The following is a 26,115-nucleotide window of genomic DNA, read 5'->3' as shown; positions in this document are numbered from 1 at the left end:
TCAGAAACAGGTCACAGACCTGGCCATGGTCTTGGGAATTCCAAAAGCTGAGGAAGCTGGTATCCTGGTGACCTCTTAAATGAGGCAAATGAGTTATACCTCATTGTCTTTAACTTGGTTTTACTGTCAGGAGACATATTTGTTGTATTATTTTTTAAAGTGCTGTATTAATATTTTAAGTATGGACATTTGATTTTCTATTTTTTAAAAATAAAATTTATCTCTCTTATTAAATCATGTAGGATATATGCACTTTTCATTTGCTATCCAAGCTTACTAGGGGTGAAGAATACTCTGGTGTCGAAATCCAGTTTAATGGATAAATACAAAGCACAGAGAATTCTCCTTCCAGAGAGTTCTTGTCAAAACCCAATCTCAGGCCTGGCTGATGTGGTTCAGTGAATTGAGCACCAGCCTGTGAACCAAAGGTTCACAGGTTCCATTCCCAGGCAGGACACATGCCAGGGTTGCAGGCCAGGTCCCCAGTTGGGGATGTGCAAGAGGCAGCCACACATTGATGTTTCTCTCCCTCTCTTTCTCCCTCTCTTTCCCTCTCTCTAAAAATAAATAAATAAAATATTTTTTAAAAATCTCAGTGAAGAATTCTCTTCTTCCTCTATCAGTTTACTGAACTAGATTGGTTCACATTATAATATTATCTCAAGGACAGCTTATACTTTCCCTTTGTAAAGCTTACAACAGAATTTGGGTCTTTTTTTTTTTTTTTCTAGTTTGCAAACTACAAGAAAGGAAGCCAGTGTCAGTTCTCTCCACAGCCACATTCCTAGAATGAAATACCAGGCCGAGGATATGAGAGACATCAAAAAAGTACTTGAACAAATGAAGGCATGAATGTGTAGGAATTATTAAAAGCAAAGGCTATAGAACCAACAAAAATCACTATGATGGAAACACAATTAGTAGGACAGGAAGTGCTGAGAAATATTATTGAATAAAGAAGTGAATTATAGGGGAGCAGCTGTGCAGTGACTGAGGGACCTAGAGACCTGTTTCGTCCTGAATGGAGCACTGGAGAGGCTGGAGTCACGACAGGTGAAGTAACTTCTGAGGGGACTTCATGGGGAAAAAAAGTGAATTATGTTATTGTTTCAATTTATAACTTAGAAATTCCTTTTTATTAATGTAAAAATATAGATTATGTATGACTTGTTCCTCAGTATTGCTGTAAGTAGTTCTCAATGATGAACAGAGTATCCTAGGAAAATTTAACAGGATATAGTACAGATAACAAGACCTAGATGCTTGGATACTGCAGTATTTTTAAGGAAGACACATGTAATCATAATATCTTGAATATTCATTTTTAAGGATGGACAATAAGCTTCACTTTTTAAGCACACAAAATATCAAACTGCCAATAATCAAATTTTATTTCAAAAATATCCCAAACTTAGATTTTAGAAGTTTGCAAAGTATTCAGACATAAAAATCGATCTCTCTAGGAATGCAAGGTACAACATGATGACTATAGTTAACATGCTGTATGATATGTGTGAAAGTTGTTAAGAGAGTAGACCCTAACAGGTCTCATCACCAGTAAAACATGTTTTCTTCTATTTTGTATATAAAAAATATCAGACTCTCTCCTCCCCTTTTCCTTCCATCCATCCTTCTGCTCCCCTTCCCTTCAAAGAGAATGTTAAGATAGAGGATATTCTGGGGATTAAATTCACTTCTGTGAAGGTGCAGTATATAGTAAGTACACCTAGCTCTTTCCACCATGTGAAGACACAAGAAGCCAGCAGTCTGCAAATTGGAAGATGGCCCTCTCCAGAACTGACCTTGCTGATACCCTAATCTTGGACTTCAGCCTTCAGAACTGTGAAAAATAAATTGTTATTGCTTACTAAAAAAAAGGGGACTACACCTAAATTTTCAGATATAGTTGCTTAGGGTTTACTGAAAACAGTGTGATGGTGCCTCATCTTTTGGAAGTTTCCAACAATTATTGTATACTTAAATATTCTATTGCAGAGAAGGAAAACTCTGACTCCAAAAAACCTCCGCTGCCTTGCGGCATACCTCTTCAGGGGAAAGGCTAAGGGAGTAAACCCCGACAGAAAATCCGGAGCCGGAGTCCCTAAGGCGGTTTGACGTTGTAGTCAACACCGGCAACTCCTGCGGCGCACCTGAAGCCAAGCTGTATTGACTCCGTCTTTCCCTTGGACCCTTCAGCTGCGAAGAGAGGGGGAGTCTGCTGCATGGGCAACAGCAGACCCTCCATATCACCCTGCCCAGGCTCTGTAGCTTCAGCTTCACTGGAGAGGACACTCCAGCGTCATCGCAAGATGTCGATTCAACACGGGAGGAGACAGATGCCGTGTCACTCCCGAGTCGGACTGCACAGCCATTCTCGGCGGTGCAGATGGACTCTTAAGAAGCTACACCATCGTCTCTCGAGACGGACGGCTGCCGACGAAATATTCTATTGACTCTGGCACTGGCTAAAATGGAATAAATCCTCTAGAATCTATTTTCTAGATTACAACTAAAAACACTGAACAGACTACCTAAAGAAACTATGTGATGTCAACCAAAAGTGAACAAATAATTGTTTGTGTCAATCAAACCAGCACAAACAGGAATCTCCATTTTGGGGTGTGGTAAAAAAGGAAACTATTCAGCCCAGACAGCTCAATTGTGATATAACATAGCTGTGAGACAGCCCTCAGTCATGAGGACCCAGGGCAAGGCAGACCTGGGCCAAACTCCTATGGCTCAAGAGCACTGCCCTGTGTTGGTGGGCTCTGCTTATGCAATGTGTTATCTTCAATATTTCAACTCCAGCCACGGAAATGCAACCTTCTGTCTTCCATGGAAAGAGAAAGTACACTCTCGGAGTGGGAAGAAGGCTGACTTATATAGACAGGAGTCCCCACCCCTTGTCCCTGATTGGTCTGTCCTCATGCAAATGAGGACTCCAAATCCTCACAGTTTGATTGGTCCTAAAGGCACTGTCCTGATTGATCAGTGAGGACGCTGATGAGGATAGAGCTGCACATCTCCTATTGGATGAGAAAAACCTCAGTCCTCTTGGTTGAAATAGGATTCCAAGAACTCATTAGTAAGGGCTGGCTCAGATGGCAGAGACAGTGTGGGAAGGCAGTTTATTGCAGTAGGCAGGCAGCCTTAGTGCAGGTTTCTTCCTAAAGTGCAGTCTGCATGAGAGGCCCCTTTGTAGGAATGGCTGTTATGCTCTGTTTCTTGTTGTTTTAAATTTGACCCAAGTTAGTAGGCATTTTTCTCAGGGTCCACATTGAAGACTCTGAAAAGTTAAAAATAGAGAGTGACTTGAGGAGAGAATATGACAATAATTTCCCATAATGGAGGTAAGTTTGTGAAATTATTGGTCCTCTTCTCTTACCTGACATTGGTTTGAAGGAAGACCCAATTCTCTGAACTTCGCATACAGCAAAACTCCAACAGGAAAACCCAATTTCTAGCCAATGGGCATGGAAAAAAGGTCCCTGCAAACAGAAAAGTCAGGACTCAAGTCACTTTTTGTTTTCCTTTTCTTTTTTCTCTTCCAGCCGTGCCCACAGATCAGTCCCAGTGCCAAAGCTGCAATAAGTGGCCACAGTGACGTGGCCGTAGTGGCATGGGCACATCTGCCCCAAGAAAGAGCCCTTTCATCCAGCCAGGGGAGCTGGGGAAAGATATCTTTGCCCTTTCTCCTCACTGGACTGCAAGTACTGAAACCAAATGTCCTGAGGTGCTGTCCCTTTAAAGACAAATACTACCTAAAGCCTTCAAATCTCAGTGCCTATGACACAAATGGAAAACCAAGACATCAGAGAGCTCTCAAGGTCTGTAGATAACTTTCCTGGCTTTTGAATCAACCCTATCCTTTTCCTTCCCTTTTTTCTCCTGTACAACAAAGACTCCCCATTTTGTTGAGGTCTTGCTTTCTCCTAATAGCTTGTGTTTGAGCAGTTCAACCCAATGTATAGCTCCATGTGGGTCCTGAATGCTGTAAAAAAATCCATCTAACACTCAGTGCCAGTCACTGACTTAGCACAGTTTGACTAAGCTCCAATTTTTATTACTTCATATAATCATCAGGCATTTTCCCTTGGATTTAAAAAAAATCTCAATCAGAATCCACATCCCAAAACCTTTTTGTTAACAAAATATATGTGAATATGCTAGACATTAATAAAGAGAAAATTAAACATTGTCAAATTAGATCAGATTTTAACCAGAATTATTCTAACATGATTATACCAATCAGTTGAATTTGCCATTCTTTATTATCTATACCAGTCTAATCAAAGAAACCAAAAATTAAGGAGAATAGCTATATCTCCCAAGTCTTTAAAATGAATATGAAGCACTCCTTCACATTATGATAAGACATAACTTTGATGCAATAACCATAATCATCACCAAAACACAAGCCATGCTTTTTGAAATTTATTTTGCTAAAAATGTTGGTTTATAATTTCTTTACAAGTTTAATACAGGTGTACCTCAATTTCTCAAATTTCTGTGTGATCACCAGTGTCACTTTTCTAGCTGCCCGGTTGTTTTTAAGATTATTGAAAATTAAGTTAGGCCTTGGCTGGTGCGGCTCAGTGGTTGGAGCATCATGCTGTAGACTAAAAGGTTGCATTTTTTATTCTTAGGGCACATTCCCAGGTTGCAGGTTTCATCCACAGTTGGGGCATGTGGGCAACCAGTCAATGCTTCTCTCACATCTCTCTCCCCCCCACCGCCTGCCTTTCTCTCTCTCTAAAAATCCATACCCTCAGTGAGGATTAAAAAAATAATAAACTAAACTAAACAAAACAAACAAAAAAAAGATTTGTGATTGAGACTCATAGTAGTGAAGAGAATTCTGTCAGTGCTATGTCAGTCAAGGTTCAAACCACAGAAGCATAGCCAGTGATATGGATGTACATGTGAAGAGATTCATATACAGATTTATTACAAAGAATCAGCTTACATGATCAAGGGGGCTAAGTAAGCAAGTATGAGATCTGTGGTATAATAAGTCTGGAAGAGAAATCAGCAGCAGGATGGAACCCAATTAAATGGGACAAAGCATTTGTCACTGTCAGTGAGGAGTATTTGGAGCAATACAGACCCATTTGCTGTTTGGAGTCTTGTTCAAGGATTGTCTAAGCCTTTCTTGACCACTAATGAAGTCAGGCTCACTTGTGACTCTCTCTAGCTTACAGTCAAAATAAGGAATTTTACTTACATCTGCTAATCTCACATCACCACTTAGATTAGTCTTTGATTAAATAACTAGGCTAGGGAGTAGCTTTTTGAGGTAATGTGGGGTGTAGTGAGGTCTTTTGTCAGCTTCAAGCATAGCATACTGTGGCCAGGTCCAAAAAGTGCAGAAGGTGATGGTGAAGCCCATCAACCTCATCTTCAGATACTTGCAAAATAGATCTTGGATTCAGGTGTGGCTTTTTGAGCAAGTGAATATGCATATAGAGGGCTGTATCATTGGTTTTGATGAATATATGAAACTTGTATTACATGATGCAGAAGAAATTTATTCTAAAACAAAGTCAAGAAAACAACTAGGTCGGATCATGCTAAAAGGAGATAATATTACTCTCCTCCAATGTGTCTCCAACTAGAAGTGACTAATGAAGCAAGAAATTGTTGAAAAGTAATACAGTTTGTGTTTTTTAGGTGTTCTTTGTTGCAGGTATAGTCCTTGAACATTCGTTCATATCACTTTGATTACCTTTTTGTATTACCAGATGACAATAAATGCGTGTGATTGTTTTTATTAAATAAATAGGCACGGGATGTGTATGCTAAAAAAGGTTACTGCCCTCATTTCCATTCTTGTAGTTCTCCCTAGCCAAGTTGGCACGTTAAAAAACTATCATGAGTTTATATATCATTAAATTTAAGAAATATAAAAACAGGTGTCCTTGCCCTGACTGGTGTGACTCAGTTGGTTGGGTGTCATCCCACAAAGCAAAGGGTCACTGGTTTGATTCCCAGTCAGGATACAAAGGAAAAACAAAACAAAACAAGTCTCCTTGTTCTATTCTAGGTTTACCATGCAGGACCATCCACGGAGTAAATGCCCTGGATATACCTTCTCTAAATCAATGAATTGATAATTTTAATAAATATTTCTGATCATATCAGTAATAAATGGAAATATTAGTCTTTAAGATCACTAACTGTGGTCCTGACTGATATCAGTGAGTTTTTATTTTTAATTTGATATTATTAAGTACTGTGAATTGTCTTGCAGTGGTTTTTCTAGCCATGTGGAAGCAAGCATTTATTTTAGAATATTAATAAAATCCATTAGTTAAAAACATACAAGGGGATGTAGGGGGGAAAAAAGGAAAAAATAATACAAGATAACATAGACTAAACCAGTTGTCATGCCAACGAATTAGATTCCTTGTGTTCAGCAGTCAGATAAAATATACTAGGCAAGGTTGGGGTCTCTGACAGTTCCTTTATTGCAGCCATTACAGTATTCACACGTGCACCCCTGCCGTTCACTCGCTGGGCGCTCACTGCTGCTCTGCACCCGGCGCTAGGCACTGCTCCTGCATTCGCTCGCTGCCCCAACACAAACACAAATGAACACTCCCATGGGGGTTCTACCTCTTTTATATTATGTATAAACAAAGCTGGCTATTAGCCCAAACATGACATCAATGCTTATATAACTGCGAGTGCACTGTGCAAGCAAATCTAATGTTATCTCTTAACAGCCTGGGCATCTGAGATGAGAAAGCCTGACTAGATTCCACTGTCCTCACACCAGTGATTAGAGAATATTGTCTATTGAGTAACAGACTAATAATATGTACTATATTTTATTAAATGATACCCCATATTTCAGAACATTTTTTCCTATTCCTTTATTTATTCAGCTACTGAATATTCTACAAAATACGTCCTTTGTGTCTATTCTTGTTTGTGAAAAATTCTGTTAGAAAGATTGCTAAAGATGATACTGCTTGGTTAAAGGATATGCAGATATGAGATTTTGGCTTTACCACTGGACTCCCCTGAATTTAAAATTTGTCAGCAAACTCGTGTTTCTTAAAAAAACATACACTTCACTTCAAAGTGAAATGTTGAAATATTTTTCTCAAATCATTGAATGCTTATTCTGTTAAATAGTATAGAGTATGATCTCTCTTGTGTACACAGGCACTCAGTACTTTTAGAATAGGCTGTAACGTGTACTACATATAGAATCAAATACTCCTAAATTTTTTTTTTAGGATCTACAACATGAACAAAACCACAAGATATCTGGCATCTTACCCTCTGAGTCATTACAATGCCTAGGAACAACTCAGGGGTACATAAAGTAGAAGAACTAAAATTAGTCATCATATTAATTCTAACACACATATCAAGGCAAGATGACAAAACAATAATGGAATCATTTTGACTAAGTTGACAGACAACATGATTTCAGGGAAAAAACTGCAGTTTGCTGATAAATTAAACTCACCAATATTTGCTCTAAATGTCAGCTCACGGGTCAAGCCTGTCAAGTGATAGGGACAGCTTTCAGAAGTCTCCCCAGCCAGGTGAGTTCAAAACACACTCTTGAGTTTTGGAGAAGAATGAGTTTGGCTCCTTATATCGAGTGTCTGAAGACCACACCCATTTTTTCCAGGTGATTATATTTCAGAGGTCTTCAGACAGGTTTTAATAATGGATGATTAGATCTCTTCAAAAGAGAAGACGAATTTAACATCTTGACTAATCTTCCTAAATAAACCTCTACCAACATAATCTAATCAAGAATCACTGATTTTACAACAAACCAACCCTCACATGCTGCCTTTATATCTAAATTTCTGAACATCAAGAGCTTTTATTTTTAACTTACAAAAAGATAGAAAGGGTTATTTCATTGGTTAGTGACTTCAGCAAATGTCCAAAAACTTGAAAATATTTTACCTTGGTTCACCTTGGAGATATTTTAATTATGTTCCGTTATGTAGAAAATTCTTTACAGTATTCCCTCACTTATCGCAGGTATTACGTTCTAGAACCACCATCGCCCCCGTGAAGTAGGAACCTTACATTTATTCTACACTCTTAAACCTACGTAACTTTAACAACATACATACATAGTACCACAAAATCCTGTGATATAGCGAAAAATCCATGATAAATAATTAAATATAATATTTTTTAAAATCCCGTGATACAGTGAGGCTGCGATAAGTGAACCGCGATATAGAGAGGGACTGCTGTATTTTACTTGTTAGTATATTTTTATTTATTTATTTTTTTAAAAAATTTTAATCAATTAATTTATTTATTTTTAGAAAGAGGGGAAAGGAGAAAGAGAGGGAGAGAAACATCACTGTGTGGTTGCCTCTCACTCACGCCCCCAACTGGGGACCTGATGTGTAACCTAGTCATGTGCCCAGACTGGGAATTGAACCAGCGACACTTGGCTCGCAGGCCAACGCTCAGTCCACTGAGCCACAGCAGCCAGGGCTATTTTTATATTTTAATGTAATTCTTTAAAGTGTGAACACCTCGACTACTGCTCTTGAACAAAGATTTCTCCTGCTTCTCAGACTCCATGGTAAGCCCTGCAAGGCCTCCTAGCAATAGCAGAGCAGGAGATTCTCTGCCTGGTGTTCCACAACCTAACTCAGAGAGAATAACAGAGGAAAGATAAGATGTCCCCACTCAAGCACCCGAGACCAAGGTAGAGGAAAAGGAGTTGTACTCCGGTAAATTAAAGTTTATACCTACTGTGTCTCAATCCATTCGGTTCACTGCCTATGAGGTGGGGAGCTATTTGCCAAGTTGGACCCTTGAGAAACCTCCTTCCTAGTTACCATTGGTTCCAAATACCTTTCAGGCAGTCATGGAAAATGACCTGTGCATTCTGAAGAATTAGCTCAGACATCTGCAAAGGGTCCTTAGGGCACTGCCTTAGCTGTACAAAGACCCTGGGCCCCGGCAACAGTCTGAGTTGTGTGAGAGACAGAACAAGCCTCTGAAAGGCTGGAGTAACTGCCAGGAGGAGAGCAAGGGAGGAGGGAAATGCAGTTTCCAGGGCATCCCACTTTGTGTATATGGGAAGTTGGATGTCTCCCTCATGAGGTCACCATTCCTCTACCTGACCCCATGAGATCTGGAGTTTTCCTGGGTTGAGACATTTGGGTATAGGGCAGGAGGTGCCCTTTGGGTCTGGGGCAGATGGCAGGGACTCAGCAGGAGAAATGTACTATGAGAAGGAGACCCAGCTGAGCAGGTGCCTAGATTCATGGGTAGAGAGTAGTCCTCTTAGAAGTTTTAAATGCCCCAAATCCCCTGACCCTCCAACATCAGTGCATGGAGCAAGTCAAATGGGGAAGGGGTGGGCTAAGGGAATTCTGGAGGTGTTACCAGACAGGGGCCTGGCCCTGAGCGGGTCTGCCTAGGACCAGCTGTAGTGTGTGGGTTCTTGACTTCAGTAGGAAAGATTCACAACATGAGCCCAGGTGACTATGAGGATGCATTTACTAAAGCTGGAGACAATGAAACAAGGAAGGGCTTGGCACAGAAGAAGCAGCAAGAGAGCCTAGAATGGGCTGCCATAGCTCTTTGGGAAGTCAGAGAAAAGCTGGCTTTGTGGGAAGGTTCGGGGATCAGCCTGGACAAGCTGCTGCTGCCCATTGCCTTAAAGTTTATGAGACACATGCCTGTGAAGAAAGAAGTGGGGGAAGAAGAGGGAGAAGAAAATGGCCTAGGCTGCTCCATAGAGGGAGAGTGCACACACTGGGTCCTCTGTCTTGAGACTTTGAGCTCTCTCTTGCAGGCAGAAGTCTTAGGGGAGGTCTGGGGGCGGGGGGCAGATTTCAGCAGTTCTTCAGGTGTGCTCTTCCAGGGTCGTGGTCTCCATTTATTGGTCAGTTGCAGGGCAAGAAGTTTTTAGTCATTGTCATGGGTCCTGGCATCACCCACCTGGTTTTGCTGCTTTTCTGGGCCTGGATCTGAAGCACAACTGAGGCCTAGATGTCATCACCAGAGAGGAAAGGCCAGAAGAGGAGAGGTTACCCTGGGGGTGAGGCCCTTCTTTTTCCCAGTCTTGCCTCTGCCAGGAGCTCTGGGACTGGGGCTCCTTCTGCCCTGATGACCACATGCCTGGCTGTAAATTGTTGGACCACTGTGTTCAGCTACTTGCCTCAGTTTCCCTATTCCACTTGCCAAGGAGTTTTCCTAGATGCTTACTACCCTGTTCCATAGGAAGGGAAGTGAGAAACTAGTTGTTGAAGGGTTGCGCGGAGATGGGGCAGGTACTGGACAGAACATTCTCCCTTCTTATCTTCAGAAACAAGCAATTGAAGGTGCAGAGTTGCCTGTGTCCTGGCACCAAGACAGAAGAGCCCTTCTCTGGTCTCCAGAAGCACCTGATCCACTCCCACAGGCAGCGAAGTCTGCAGTTTCCCGCCTCCTAGAGCTTCTCCTGTGATGGACTCCCAAACACCCTCCCACCTGCACCAGGGCTGCCCAGAGTTTACTCCATGGTTTGCTTTCCCCCAATGAACGATGCCAGCACTGGGAATAAGACCTAACAGTTTTAAGTGTCATCCTAGCCTTCCATGCCACTATGAAGGTATATAATATTTGTCAAAATGGGAAAATTAACATTTTATTGATGGTGTGTAAGATATAGTTATATATTTAAATATTTGGCATGTGGCCCTGGCCAGTGTGGCTCAGTGGATTGAGCACCAGCCTGTGGACCGGAAGGTTGCTGGTTCAATTCCCAGTCAGGGTACATGCCTGAGTTGTGGGCTCGGTTCCTAGCTGGGGGCGTGTGAGAGGCAACCAATCAATGTTTCTCTCACACATTGATATATCTCTCCCTCTCTTTCTCCATCTTTCTAAAAATAAATAAATTAAATATTGTAAAACAATATTTGACATGTGGTACATGGACCTCAATTTATACTCTTGCCCTGACCTCACAAATATTAGACTCTCGCTGTAAAATTACTGCCCTCTCCTGCCTTGGCCTTGACCTCACAAGTATTTTTAACATTTTATTAAAGGTTAACAGTAAAAGTAACCAGCTGGGTGCTCCCTGTACAAGTTATTAAGTGAAGCTTTCCCTTGATACCCACCTTCTTCCAGCCTAGTTCCTATTCCCAAGCCAGCTTCTCTGAAAATCACTTTGGTCTCCATTTATTACTTAGTTTATAACTCACTAGAACAAAACAGAAACCTACAACAATGGGGAACAATGGCAAAGAAAGAATATGTTTAAAATGAATAATTCATATCTGTATTCTGCCAAAACTTGATGTTTATACCTGGATGCATCCCTTCCCAAATGTAGTTCTCATGAAACAGCTCAGCTGTGGGAATGCAGAGACTTCATGAAAAATGAGAATTATTACCTGCTCTCTAAACCTTTCACAGTATATGTGTATATTTCTCAGGAGTTTGATGTTAATAAGTTTCTACAGTCGTGACTTTTAGAAATAACCCTTAACTCCAAAAGCACAATTACTTTCTCCGGGGTACCACAATTGTTCAGAACACAGCCAGAGGCCTTTGCTCCTCCTATTTCTTCTCCAATTTTTCTAGCATCAACTTTTCCACAGTAAAGTACAAAAATATTATTTATTAAGAAAATATATTATCCAAAATTGCTCATAAATATTTCTGGTAACAATGTGATTAAAGTGATTTATTTTTTTGATTTTATGTATTTCACAGAATATCAGTGAGTACCCTGTGATACATGTTTAATTAGAAACACATTTAATGGGTTGGCCAAAAAAAAATCTGTTACTTTTTTTTTGTTTTTATATGATGGCTCTAGTAGCACGTAGTTGCCTTTAACTTCATTCAAAACAATTTTGTTAGATTGTGTTGTGACAGCTTTCATATCAATGTGTATTTAAAAAAACATCAGAATTGTTGCATTTTTTTGTAGCCATTTTAATACTGAAGATGGAAGAAATATGCGGCATTTTCGGTGTATTATGCTTTATTATTTCAAGAAAGGTAAAAATGTAACTGAAGTACAAATAAAGATTTGTGCAGTGTATGGAGAAGGTGCTGTGACTGATCAAATGTGTCAAAAGTAGCTTGCAAAGTTCCTTGATACTACTGACATTTTTGGCCAAATAATTCTTTGCTGTGGGGCTGTCTTATGCATTGGACGACATTTAGCAGCACCTCTGGCCTCTACCCACTAGAAGCCAATAGTGGAAGATAGTCGACATGCCTAAAATATCCAAATCAACAGAATTATTGGTGAAAATGAAAAAAAGTGTTTTTTATTTTACAGAAAAATCTAAATGAACTTTTTGGCCAACGCAATAGTACAGTGTGAATGTGTTGGTGTGTCTGGTTTGTGACAGCAAAGGGGATGGCTGATCCTCACACTGTTCAAAGCCCTTTCAGCTACCAGTCCTGTGGTGAGGACAGGCACCTTCCCTTGGAAAAATCAACATGACACCTCCAGACATGGCTCTTGGGCTGCCAGGGAGAGGGGAAAGGTGCAGTTTTAAGTTCACCATCCTCTGAACTTTTTGCTGGAAACTACTGCTACCATCCAGCTGGAAATAAGGTGGGCGATTTGATAACAATGTTCTCATCAGACACCAAGTTGGTGTCTTTTTCCTGTAAATCGGAGGACTTGAGACTGAAACCAAGCTCTGGTAAAGGCTCTGGGAAAACTGGGTGTGCAGGGTGAGGGAAGCTAAGAATGAACAGAATCAGAATACTCTCCCATTTATGAATCTGTTTTCTCCTCTGCAGCTTGTGCTTTCCAACAAGAGACGCGAGTCCATGTTAGGAAAGCTGCTCCTTAAGCAGCTTTGGTACAGACCATGCACGAGCAGGCCAGGCAGGTGCCTCCATCCCACTCCTGAGGCAGAGCAGATGGTGCCTGCCCCCTCTGCAGCCTCCAGGAGGCTCCCTCCTCAGCGGAATGGCCTTTCCCAGAACATCTATTTTCACAGATTAATATCAAAGAAATCATTTAAGATATTCTAGGCACCACAAATAAAGAACTGTGGTTTTTATTTTTCAATTTTAATACCTAACTATATGGTGATCTGCTAGGATGGAATAAACACCTTAAGATTTTCTAGCTTTTCATTACATACTCCACCCCACACCTACAGCTTTCCTGGAGCCTTTACTAGAGCTTGGTGACTAGAGAGAAGTGGGGGGATGCCCGCCCACTGCTGGCTGCTCAAGACTTCAGGACGCCTGGGTAAGTGCAGTGGCTGTCCAAGCTTGATGGAGAGACACAGGAAAGCCAAAGCTGGTCTGCATGGATGGGGACACATGTTCACGCTTGACCTGCTTTTATTTAAGGGTGAAGGTACAGAATAAACCCATAGACAGAAGGCAAGGGGCTGGAACTCTGCAGAGCCAGGCAGGGGCAACAACAGTGTCCTTCCTAGCAAGTTCATCCCAGTCATAACAATGCACAGACAGGACAGGGATATGTACAGACAGCAATTTCAAGGCAATATCAGTACTGGGAAAAATTAGCCGTGGACATGAATTCCATGCAACGATCATCCAAGCATACAGCACTTCATGATGTGTGTGAGGAAGACGAGGGACCTTCTATGACTGCCTGCAGGACAGACCCATGATCCTGGGACTTTGCATTGTCAAGGAGCCACATTTCCTGAGAGTCAAGTTCTAGCTTGGCAGAGGGGGATGCTGGAGGGAAAACAGAATGCACAGAACCTCTCACAAAGGGACTAAGGTCAGCCTTCTGCCTTTCCACCAAAAGCCAGAAACTCTGGGGCAGACTCCAGTCTTTCTCCATTAACCACAGGATTTCTGGTCATGTGGACCAATTATCTTCTTATTTACTCAGTATTTTTTTTAGGTATGTTAATATTTTTACTTAACTGTGCTTATTTTAAAAGATAATTTTGTAAAAAAATAAATAAATAAATAAAAGATAATTTTGTATAACTACACTTAAATAATAAATTAATTTACCTTTTAAAATTGAAATTGAAAATAAATTTAAAAATTACAAAATTTTAAATAAGTAAAATAAAATAAAAAAACACATAGCCAAATAAATCTGATTTAAGAAAGACACAATCAAGAGAATGAGCCTGGGTCAGTGTGGCTCAGTTGGTGAGGCATTGTCCCACAAACCAAAATGTCGCTGGTTCGATTCCTAGTCAGGCTACATGCCTGGGCTGTGGGTTCTGTCCCTAGTCGGGGTGTGAGCAGAGGGCAGCCGATCAGTGTTTTCTCTCACATTGATCTTTCTCTCCCTCACTTTCTCACTCCCTTCCCCTCTCTCTAAAATCAAAACTAAAAATTTTTAAAAAGAGAGAGAGAAGAGAAGACAAGCTACAGACTGGGAGAAAATATTTGCAAATGACATATCTAATAAAGGATATTATGTAAAATATACAAAAGAGCTTTAAAACCCAGAAATAATAACACAACAGTCCTATTTATTTAAATGCGCAAAAGATCTGAACAAAAATATATAGGTGCCAGATAAGCATGTCAAAGATGTTCAACATCATATGTCATTAGAGCATTACAAATTAAAGTATGAGATATTATCACTTACCTATAAAAATGGCAAAAATATATAAAACTAACTGACAACAAATGCTAGTGAAAATGTAGAGAAACAGAAACTCTCATGCATTGCTGTTGGGAATGCAAAATAGCACAGCCACTTTATAAGACTGTTTGGCTGTTTCTTACAAAATTAAACATAATTTTACCATATGATACATTCTCATTGTTATTTACCCAAAGTAGTAGAAAAACTATGTACACACATAAACCTGCACAGGGATGTGTGTAGCAATTTTTTCACAATTGCCAAAATGGAAAGCAACCAAGATCCCCTTTAGTAGGTGAATGGATGAATCAACTGTGATACATCTAGACAATGGAATAGTCAATGCTAAAAAGAAATGACCAATCAGGCTATGAAAACACAGGTAGAAAACCTAAAGCATATTATTAAGTTAAAAATAAATAAATAAAAAATAAAAACAGCCAAAAGCCAAGCCCTGGACCAGGTAGCTCAGTCAGTTAGTGTTGTCCCAATATGCTAAGGTTGCAAGTTCAACCCCTAGTCAGGGCACATACAAGAAGCTACAAATGAATGCATAAATAAGTGGAAAAACAAGTAAATGTTTCTCTTCCTTCCTCTCACTCTCTAAAATCAATACATTTAAAAAAATTAAAAAGCCATTCTGAAAAAACAACATACTGTACAATTGACACTCCATGACATTCTGAAAATGGCAAAATTATGGAGACTTTAAAAAGATCAGTGGTTGAGTGGATTTAAGAGTGAGGAGAGGTAAAAAGGTAGACCACAGAGGATTTTTAGGACAGTGAAAATTTCTGATTGATACCATAATGATGGATACATGTCCTTAAACATTTGCCCAAACCTTTTGAATGTATAACATCAAGAGTGACCTGTATGGGCTCTGGTGATTATAATGTGTCAGTGTAGGTTCATTGATTGTAACAAATCTTCCACTCTCCTGCAGGATGTTTGTAGTGGGAGAGAACGTTGATATGAGCAAAGGGAATATATGGAAATTCTGTAATTTGGGCTTAACATACTATGAAGCTCAAATTACTCTAAAAGCAAAATCTACTTAAAAATAAAATAAGAGGTCAAATTACTACATGTTGTGAATTTATTAGACTCATATTTTATCATATTCCTCAAAAATAACCTTTCCATTTTACATTCACACTGAAATAAACATAGTAGACTCGACTCAATGGTTTTATTTTTAAAGAGAGGAGAAGGCAGGAAGTGAGGATGGAAGAGAAACATTGATGTGCAAGAGAAACATCAATCGGCTTGCCCCAGGAATCGAAAGCTGACCCTTCTGTCTGTGGGGATGATGCCCAACCCATTAAGCCAAAACAGTCAGGGCAGATTCAATGGTTTATTTAACCCACTTATAAAAGATGTGATTGAAATCTGCTAATGAGTGATAGAAACATATGTTTTGAGCCCAATCATATTATTCTACATGTCAAAAGGGGATAGGCTGGAAGTATTTTCCCAAAGCATCTGAATAATAGAGAATCACAGCAGAAAAAAATAGACGTTTAAGTAGTATTCTGTTATCCTCAACTATTTTTTGAGTACTGGTTTTACAGATAATAATTTCTGGTGAGTGGTGAGAATGGGGAAAGAGCCAGATACTGGTAATGTATTACCTAACGTTTGCTAAAGGAGTAACATAGATCCTTGTACTGGAAACAAAATCTTATTATTACAAGTATATTCATTCATATTTTTGTCTTTCTACTCACCTATACATCTCAGACTACAGATCGTAATGTACTGAGTCATTTCTAAATATCAGTGGCTATTTTCTTCTTACTTTTATTTTTTATTAAAAACAATTTTTTTCTCTTTTAATGAGATCATAGGCTTATGCCCTGTGAAAACAAAACACACATGTTAATTTACACAACATAACCCACAAACCAGTCTCTAAATCTGGGAGACTGTCTTATTGGGAAGACATCCAGTTGCAAGGCATTTGACGTTCTTCTTGCCTGTAAATTAAGCATCTTCGATGATGTCATGACCTAGTTTAGCTTTCAAATGAAAACAAACTTTAAATGAAAATAAACTTTAAAGACAGTTAGCTACACTAGTTAATAGTCTACCACTGAGCATTGTGGTTTTCCTTGAATTGCAATTTTTATCCTTAAGATTAACTTCCTTGTCATTAAAGAAACTGCATTAAGTCCAGTTTTAATTTATCCTGTTCATTTACATAAACACAACAAGAGCAGCACATGATCACATATGACCTTTAAGTCTGCTTTGCAGGAACTTACACAAAGAACCTTTAGGGTCACCTTCAGTCTGCCCTCAGGGCACAGAAGCTGAGTCACATTCCTGCCATTCAGCCTTTCCTGTAAACACCTGTTTTTTCCAAGTTCTTCAGGTTTCCAATGTGCCTTGAGGTTCTTTCTAGCCATCTTTCAGGAAAGCAACCTTTTTTCCTTCCCTGGAAAGATTGCCATGAACTACACAATCAACCAAGGTACCAGGCTTTTTTTCTTGTGGGGTTTTATTACCTTCAAAAGTCAAACCCGGTTCCTCAGGGCTTTCTGTTATCAACCAGAGCCCAGGCACGCCTCACTTAGGAAAGACATTCCACTCAAAGTCTTGGTTTATTTTCTTCTTGTTTTTAGAGGCAGGAGTCTCTCCACAGTTCTGCGTGTCTATGAGTGCTGAGTGTCGAAACTGCCACTCCCAATCTAGGTCACCATCTTTATTGGTTTCCCAGGGCTGAGATAACAAATTGCCACACACCAGGTAGCTTTAAGCAACAGAAATTTATTCTCTTGTAGCTCTAGAGGTTACAAGTCTGACAGCAAGGTGTGGCAGAGCCACCCTCCCTCCAAAGGCTCTGGGGAAGGATCCTTTCCTGCTCTTCCATCTGGTGGCTCCTGGCATTCCATGCTTATGACAGCGTCACTGCAATCCTGGCTTCTCTCCCTGCAAGGCCTTCTTCCTGAGTCTCGCTGTCTCAAAGCTCTGTTGCCATTCTCTTCTTAGGTCACTAGTCATTCATTGGATTTAGGGTCAGCCCTAAATCCAGGATGATCTGAACTTCAGTTGCTCAATTAATTACACCTGTAAAAACTGAATTTCCAAGTAAGGTCACATTCATCACAGGTAAAGAGTATTAGGACTTGGAGGTAACGTTTGGGAGAAAAGTAATTTAACCAACTACACCCTCCAATGAAATGAAAGAAGGTTGTCCTGAAATTTCCAGAATTCAGTTTTTTTTTTTTAAATAAAAAGAAAACAGTTTCTTCTTGATATGTTATGTACAGTATTCCCCTTTATTCTATGAGAAATACATTCCAAGACCCTCAGGGGAAGCGTGAAATCTTGACTTGTACCAAATCCTCTCTACACTATGTTTTCCCCTATGCAAAGATACTTATGATAAAGTCTAAACTATTTCTGCACTTTGGGACCATTATTAAGTAAAATGAGGGTTACTTGAACACAAACACTTCAATACCATGACAGTGAATCTGATAACCAAGACAGCTGCTAAGGAACGACACATGTCCCGGGAACGGCAGAGAGGGACAGCATTTAAACCTAGGAATTGTCTATTAATGGAATCTTCCATTTCCTGAAACGGAGGAAAACAAAACAGTGGAGAAAAGGGAGACTACTGTATGTAGATTACATGTAGCTAGGAGAGAAATTGTCGTCGTAAAGTTCCCTGTATGCTAAGTGTTGTCCAACAAGTTCTTCAGGACTTTTTACTAGGTCAGAGGCAGACATATTTTTAGATATTTTAATGCATATTGTCAAACTATCCTCCACTAACCTCAAACATATCAATAGTATATGACTGTACCCACTTCATAATTTCTGCAATCTTAGATAATATTATTTGTTAATATTTGCCAATTTCATAGTTTAATGCTAGTTTGCTTATGTGCTTAATAATGATTTATGTGCCTTCTTCTGAGTGTAATAGGTCATAATTTTTAATAATAGAAAATGTTGTATCAAGATTAAGCATTACAAGCATATACAACATTGATTTATTAAAATAATTTGTATACAATTCAATCACACCTATAGAATACCTACAAAACTATATTAGTTTCTTTTTTTTTTTAATCCAGTGAAGAGCATATTTATTGTGTGCGTAACGGTGCGGGTGCACAGGTGAAGAGGTAACAGGAGGGGGCAGGGCTCTGGCTCCAGGGAAGCAGCAGAGGCGGCTTCTTGGGCGCAAGCATTTGAGCGAAGTTCTGAAGAGCTCTAACAAAATACAAGACCTCCGCGTGTGCGTTCTGGGAACTTGGGTGGCGGAGTGCTGTGGGGGGGTGGGGGGGGCGGGGGGGAGGGATCGTCCGAGAAGCGATGGAGTGCTGCCAAGAGTGCAGCAGGAGCCAGGAGTCTAGGCTGCATGCTGTGCTCCTTACCCCCAGGCCAGCGCGCAGCATCTGCAGGAGGCTCCAGGGTGTGTGCTGCCCCACGCGGGGTGGGCGGGCTTGCCTCGTCCTTGGCAGGGAGGTGCATGCGCCAACGACAACAATGGAATTGGTATGGTAATGGTGACATTTCGACTGTGAATACTGTAGACCCTGGGCTGATAGGTGAGTATCCAGTGACCAGGTAGGGATAGGGGCGGGGCTGGGGGCTGTATAGCGCCGTAGCCTCTTGGCCCGCCCCCGCCCGCACCATAGCCTCTTGGGCCACCAGCGAAGTCTATGGGAGTTATTTTAAAGGTATGTAGTATATCCTGACAAAATATTCTTATAAAAATACCTTTTCTTTTTTGGAGCGGCTCGTTCTCATTACCAAAAATATAGCACAAGATAAAAAAGGAGAAGATAATTTTAAAAACTCACACCAACAACTTATTACCATAGATAATCACAAAGAGTTTAGACCTCCAGACATTTCCCTGGACAAATTTTGGCTGCGTCTATGTAAATGAATAATTTGAACAATTCAAAATTAATTCATATTTACATACTGCATTATAATTAACTTTTAAAGCGTTTTTTAATTTAGAGTTTCTTGATAATATCCCCTGTGGGACTATTCAGATAATAAATTCCTTGTTGGAAACTCAGTAATAAAACTTTAAAATAGAGGTGGGAAATTGGTTTTTAAAAAATATTTGTGAAGACTGGTACTATAAAAAACAAAGTCATCATTTCAATCACGATATTCTGATAGCCAATTCAAGTTTCATCAATGCTTTCACCAAATCACGTGTATTTTTTGTACAGATCTTAGCTCTCTAAGCATAGAACTAAATATAGTCATTTACAATTTTATCTCAAATGCCACCTTACCCTTAAAGACTGGGGAAAGGTATGGGCTGGGTGGGGGGGGAACAATGGAGGAAGAATGGGACAACTGTAATTGAAAAACCAAAAAATAAAATTAAAAAAAAAAAAGACTGGGGAGAAATTGAGCAGGACTGAAACAGTTTAAATAGCCATCGTGAAGATGAGAGACTTTCAGATTCTAGACCGTAGGAAAAAACTGAAGTTAACACTGAAGGGAATGACCTTATTCAAATACCATGTGGACACAAAGTCAAATGTGGCTTCAATGCCAAGGATGAAACAACAATAGGGGTGGGGGTAGGGGTTAAAGAGATTATTTCTGGATTCCAGAGAGAGTTAATGGGATTAACTCTTTATAAAGGCCTCTCAAAAGCCAGCCAGGTTCATTCTGCCTGGAGGCCTTTGAAGTTGGTTGTACTGTGGAAAACTCAGATGGTTACAACTGCCTTCCAGTGCTGAGAGCCCAGGCAGCACAGAACTTCTGATCCAACAAGCATCAACGAGATGAATTATACAATCATCAGGTAAGCACACACTTGTAGGTAGATGAGTTTTTCTTTCCTTAAACAAAAAATAATTTAATTTAACTGTCAGCTGGCTTAAGACTCTCCTAGAAAATGTAATTTGCCTAGTTAACCCTTTGAGTGCCAAAGTCGCTGTGAGCGACGCTGACAAATTTTCCCAAAAGTCGCTCCCAGAGACTCTTTTTTCCGATGGCTATAAATGTAAATAACAATGACATAATTCGTATTTTATGTTTTGTTCTTTTTTTATACCTCATGTTATATATTGATATAACTTTTTCTCATGTTGATCCAAATTTCAAATTTTTACACGTGTTCAAATACTGACATATTAATGCTGTTATAATTTTTACTTACATTTTAAACAGTCCTTTTAATTTCATTTATCTTTGCAATAATCGTCAAAACTCTATGCAGTGTGCATCATAAGGAAGCTTTTGCTAATGGACATTTTCATTGCTTCACGGTATAGCATTAGCATTTTGTTTCTAAATGTTTTTCACTGTTGATATCTACTGATATATGTCTCTAGTGTAAATGTCATTTTTGTTCATTTTTTTGGTACATTATGAAGTTGTTGTTTTTTCAAAAATTAATGCAATATTTGGCATACTTCTTGCTTGTTATCCATGTTGCTATGTGTTTTTTCAAGTTATAATCATAAGTTTTATATTTTGCCATATATGATACTTCAAAAGCCCATATTGAAGGAAAGAATTTATTTTTTCTAAAATTATTATAATAAAATAATTTAAATGCAATAAATTTTTTGCTTAATTGCATCAAAGAACGCTGCTTACAAGAGTGTATTTACTATATGTCATGAAATTTTCAGCAAATTATTATGAATACTAATGTTTTTATAGACATTTTTCATAAACACTGCATTTCTCAGCAAAATAGCCTGGTATTTCTCACATGGATTTTAGCAATTATGCATGGCACTCAAAGGGTTAATTAAAATCATGGAATTACTTTTTGTTTACTCTTGAGCTATCAAATTTTATTGTTATTACTTATAGATTTGCATAATTATTTCTTAATTTAACATTCCTGGCTATACAAATTATGATACCTAAAAGGAAAGTTCTCGATTTTGTGTAGTTTTTTATTTTGGCATAAAACCTAAAACTTAATTGAAAAACCTTGTTGTAGAACAGTAAAAATGACAGAGGCTCAAAAATAAAGAAAAGTTAACCAAATAAAATTGTAAATACTCCATAATTCTCATTTGACCCTTGACATTTAAAGGGAGAAGCAATGTGATTCATTAAAAGGTATTCACTCCACTGCACTCCAAATAATCTATATATTAGTCATTTACTCCAGGTTTAAGATTCATTCATAAAAAAGACCACATTGGAATGCATGTCTCCTTGGCCTGTTTCATTTGATTTCTAGTTTGAACCTTCTGCACAGACACCTGAGTGCACTCAGAAAGTGGCCACACTCAAGGTACTAAAGATTAACAGTCCTTTGCCTTTTTGACATTTCTTTTAAATTTCTTTTTTTAAAATGTGTTTTATTGATTATAATGTTACATTTGTCCCAATTTCCCTTCCCTCTTCTCCCCTCCACCCAGTGGCCCCCCTCCCTCCAGTTTTCCCCCCCTTTTAGACCATGTCCATTAGTTGTGCATATAGTTCTTCTCAACCTCTCTCTGTCTATTCCATTCCCTCCTACCATGCTCCTTAATTCCTATATCATCTCCCTCCCTCTCCCCATTCCCCGTCCCTGCTGACCTCCCCCCAATATGCTCCCCATACCTATAGTTCTTTTTCCACTCTCGTTGCCTGTTTAGTTTGCCTTTGTTTCAATTCCCTAGCTTCTGTTGTTGGTTTTGTGATATAGTTTTCATTTTAGTGTTCATAGTTTTGATCCTCCTTTTTCTAAACCAGTCCCTTTAACATCTCATATAACAGTGGTTTGGATCTAATGAACTCTTTCAGTTTTATTTTGTCCTGGAAACACTTTCTCTGCCCTTCTATTCTGAATGACAATTTTGCTGGATAGAGTATTCGTGGTTGTAGGTTTTGGATTTTCATTACTTTGAATATTTCTTGCCTGCAGGGTCTCCCTTGAGAAGTCAGCTGATAGTCTAATTGGGACCCCTTTGTACATGATTCTTTTCTTCTCTTTTGCTGCTTTTAAGATTCTCTCTTTATCTTTAACTTTTGACATTTTGATTATAATGTGTCTTGGAGTGGTTCTCCCTGGATCCAGTTTTTTTGGAATTCTCTGTGCTTCCTGGACCTATAAGTCTATTTCCTTCCCCAAGTTTGGAAAGTTCTGCTTTATTATATTTTCACTTAATTTTTCAATTTCTAGTTCATCTTCTTCGCCCTCTGGCAAACCAATGATTCTTATGTTGGGCCTTTTATAGCTGTCCCAGAGGTTTCTGATCCTCTCATCATTTTCCTTGCTTCCCATTTCCTCTCTCTGCACTGGTTGACTGTTTGTTCCTTCTTTGTGTTCTGGTTTGTTGATATGAACTCTGGATTTTATTTCCTCACCATCTGTCTCGTATGTGGTTTTGTTCCTTTCAGTATGAGTGTTTTTCAATTCTTTCTCATCTTTTTCCAGATCTTTTGTTAATTCTGTAAGCCACCTGATAACAATGGCCCTGAACTGAGCCTCTGACAGGTTTCTTATTTGTTCATCTGTCAGATTCTTCATCTGTTGACTGGTGAGCTGTGCCACCGGGATTTCTATAGTTGTCTGCCTCATTTTGACAGATGCGTTTTGTTTTCTTGGGCCGGCTATAGGGGGCAATGCCTGTGTACTCATCACAACCCATCAGCCGGCGCCGATCCGCAACCTTTCTCGCCGGCGCTTTGTCATCACTGCCCAGCGACCAGTGGCGATCTGCAACCTATTTCGCAGCCCTGTGGCGCTTGGTGTGGGGGCGGGGGGTGCAAGTGGGATTCACACAGTTATTCCGCTAGGAGACCGGGATCCGTCCTCCCGCCCCCTGGGCCTCACTGTTCGAGGCGATGTGGTGGCTGCTTCTCCTAGCGTTGGGGTCGCGAGCCGCCGGGGTTTGACTGCAGCCGGGATTGTTCTCCCTGCTGCTGGGATTGTTCTCCCTGCCGCTGGGATTGTTCTCCCTGCCGCTGTCCCTGGTGCGACCGCAAACAGCTTTGCCTTCTTTAACTCTTACCTGCCCAAAGGGCGCCACTGGTTTATAACTTCATACGTTGGGCTTCCATGTAGTTTTATTTTCTGGAATTTCTAGTTATCTTTTGTTTTGAAGTAGTTGTATTCCTCTCTAGTTGTAGAGGGAGGCCGAGCATGTCCGTCTAAGCCTCCATCTTGGCTGGAAGTCCCTCTTTTAAATTTCTTTGCTCTTCTTCCTCAGGTTTTTTTTCTTACATTGCGCCTTAAGTAACCAGTTGTTGCTGTATTTAAGACAGGCCCTGGTGAGATTTGGCAAAAGGAAGGATAGAATGAAAGGTAATGTGACTTTTTGAAAAGTGAAAATGTAGCATGTGAAAGGTAAACATAAATTTCACTTCAGAGGTGGGCCACTTTTCATTTATTTTGTTAAGGCAAGACAGTTACATGAGGGACATATCCCAAGTGGATTGTGATTTTCTCATTCATTTCTTTTATTTTCTCCTCAGACTTATAGCACCCCACACAGTGCAAATCTTCTGAAATACCGTAAGTGCTAAGTTATAAGAGTGAAGACTTTTGAGTTGCTGCTGTGGTCCCCATAGCTGGGACTTTGAATGTGGCCCAAAGTCTAGAAATGGCATCGACTAATGGCCAAAACCAATGGCCCAAAGAAGACATTGTGATGTTACTTGACCTCCTAGAGAATAATCTCCCACCCAATGACAGCCACACCTTCAAAACAACCCAGTCACAGATGGACTGGGAAAAAGTAGCTTTTAAACATTATTCTGGAGAGATGTGCAAACTCAAATGGTTAGAGAGTTCTAAGAAGATAAGAAAGTTTCGTACTCTGACAGAAATAGTCCTGGAAACAAAGGAACGTGTTAAAAAATCTTACAGAAGAAAAAAACTCAAGAAACATCCTGACTTGCCGAAGAAGCCGCTGACTGCTTACCTGCGCTTCTTCACGGAGAAGAGGCTCCAGTACTCCCAAATGCATCCTGAGCTCAACAACCTGGAGCTGACCAAGGTCCTGTCTAAGAAATATAAGGAACTCCCAGAGCAGATGAAGCTGAAATATATTCAAGATTTCCAGAAGGAGAAACAGGAGTTTGAGCAGAAACTGGATCAATTTAGGAAGGACCACCCTGAGATAGTCCAGAACTCCAAGACCTCTGTTGCCCCCAAAAGGAGCCCAACCAAAGCCCAAAAGAAGTTTCAGGAAAATGTGAAAGAAGTGAGATCTCCCTCAGAAAACTATTTTTATGAAAAGATAGAGTTGTGTGGAGAGCCCCAGAAGCCCCCAATGAACGAATATCACAAGTTCCACCAGGATTTGTGGTCGAGTAGGGAGCTGCAAGACCTGCCCCCGAGGGAGCGCATGGTGGAGATTGGCAGACGCTGGCAGCGCATCCCACAGAGCCAGAAGCAGCTTTACAGGAAGCAGGCCGAGGAGCTGCAGAAACAGTACCGGGTGGACCTGGATCGCTGGCTCAGGACTCTGTCTCCTGAAGAATACGCTGCTTACACAGCGAGAACCTATACTAAGCATAAGCACAAGAGCATGAATGGAGGCCCGGAGCCCAAGGTCATCAGGACAGATGTGCACTGTCCTTCAGCAAGGACTCTGCAAGAAGGGCTGGCACAGGAGCAGGGGCTGCAGGCTCCAGAGACAGAATCCTCAGAGGCCGTTGGGGGCCATTCCCATGCCTCACCGAGATCAGAAGAAAATAAGGAAGATGGGGAAAAGGCAGAAGGCAATAGCTCCTCAGACTCCAGCAGTGAGGATGAAGATAAGGACTGTGAGTCCAGCAGCTGCAGCTCCTCTTCCTCAGGGGACACCTCTGACTCAGACTCCAGCTGAGCTTTGTCCATTCCCTAAATGGTGGGACAGAGAACTTCCCAACAATAGTCCATGAGACATCTGTGTCAAATTGAAGGACTCTTCTTCCTGTCCCTTTTTATTTCTTTGCCTCTTCCTTTATTTTCCCTACTCTTCCTCAATAGAGTAGAACAGGTTGGGGAGAGGGAATTTGGGACAGTCCTCTAATATCAGGTCCATAAACCTGGGAGGAGAAGGTCCTGCTGGGAGAAGAAATGTAAGATGAGCATGTACTAGGTCTCCCTACAACCTCTGTATCACTCCTTCAGGAACTCCTTGCAATGAAGGCTCTTGAAACAAACAGGTGCCTGGGCTGTAGAGGCTACAGTGCATTAGACTGAGTAGTTCTGAAGTAAGAAGTTTTGCTTTTGGATTGTTTTGATGGTTGCCAGGTGGGAGGGGCTTTAAGAGGATGGGCAGAAAATGTGAAGGGATTAAGCACATGTGGTTGTTATAGAATAGTCATGGGGATGTAAAGTACAGCATAGAGAATATAGTCTATAATAGTCTAATAACTATGTGTAGTGTCAGATGGATGTTAGATTTATTCGGATGATCACTCATTGAGTTATGTAATGTATAATCACTGGGGTGTGTGTATACCTGAATCTAATGTAATAGGGCATGTCAACTTTAATATTTAAAAAATTATTTTAAAAAGAGTTTTGCCCTCCTCATTTTCTGTCTGCCAGAGGTTGTCTGAGGCCACCGTGAGCCTGTGGCTCTGACACTCCTGACAAAAACTGTACCTCTGGACTC

General features: G+C 40.2%; 1 protein-coding gene and 1 pseudogene across 1 annotated transcript; both read left to right on the top strand.

The window, feature by feature from the left end:
* Positions 1 to 5,342: 5,342 nt before the first annotated feature.
* LOC150018609 (small nuclear ribonucleoprotein E pseudogene) lies at positions 5,343 to 5,619 on the top strand (annotated as a pseudogene).
* Positions 5,620 to 24,108: 18,489 nt separating this feature from the next.
* Positions 24,109 to 25,338, top strand: LOC150018608 (upstream-binding factor 1-like protein 1). Its single transcript, XM_090267310.1, has one exon. The coding sequence runs from the start codon at positions 24,109 to 24,111 to the stop codon at positions 25,336 to 25,338; it is 1,230 nt and encodes a 409-aa protein (XP_090123436.1).
* The last annotated feature ends 777 nt before the right edge of the window (positions 25,339 to 26,115 follow it).

The sequence above is a fragment of the Furipterus horrens genome, unplaced genomic scaffold (assembly GCF_987537825.1).
Source record: "Furipterus horrens unplaced genomic scaffold, mFurHor1.1.pri manual_scaffold_2, whole genome shotgun sequence".
NCBI classification, from domain to species: domain Eukaryota; kingdom Metazoa; phylum Chordata; class Mammalia; order Chiroptera; family Furipteridae; genus Furipterus; species Furipterus horrens.
The sequence above is the reverse complement of the archived record's forward strand: the minus strand, read 5'-3'. Positions and strand labels throughout refer to the sequence as shown.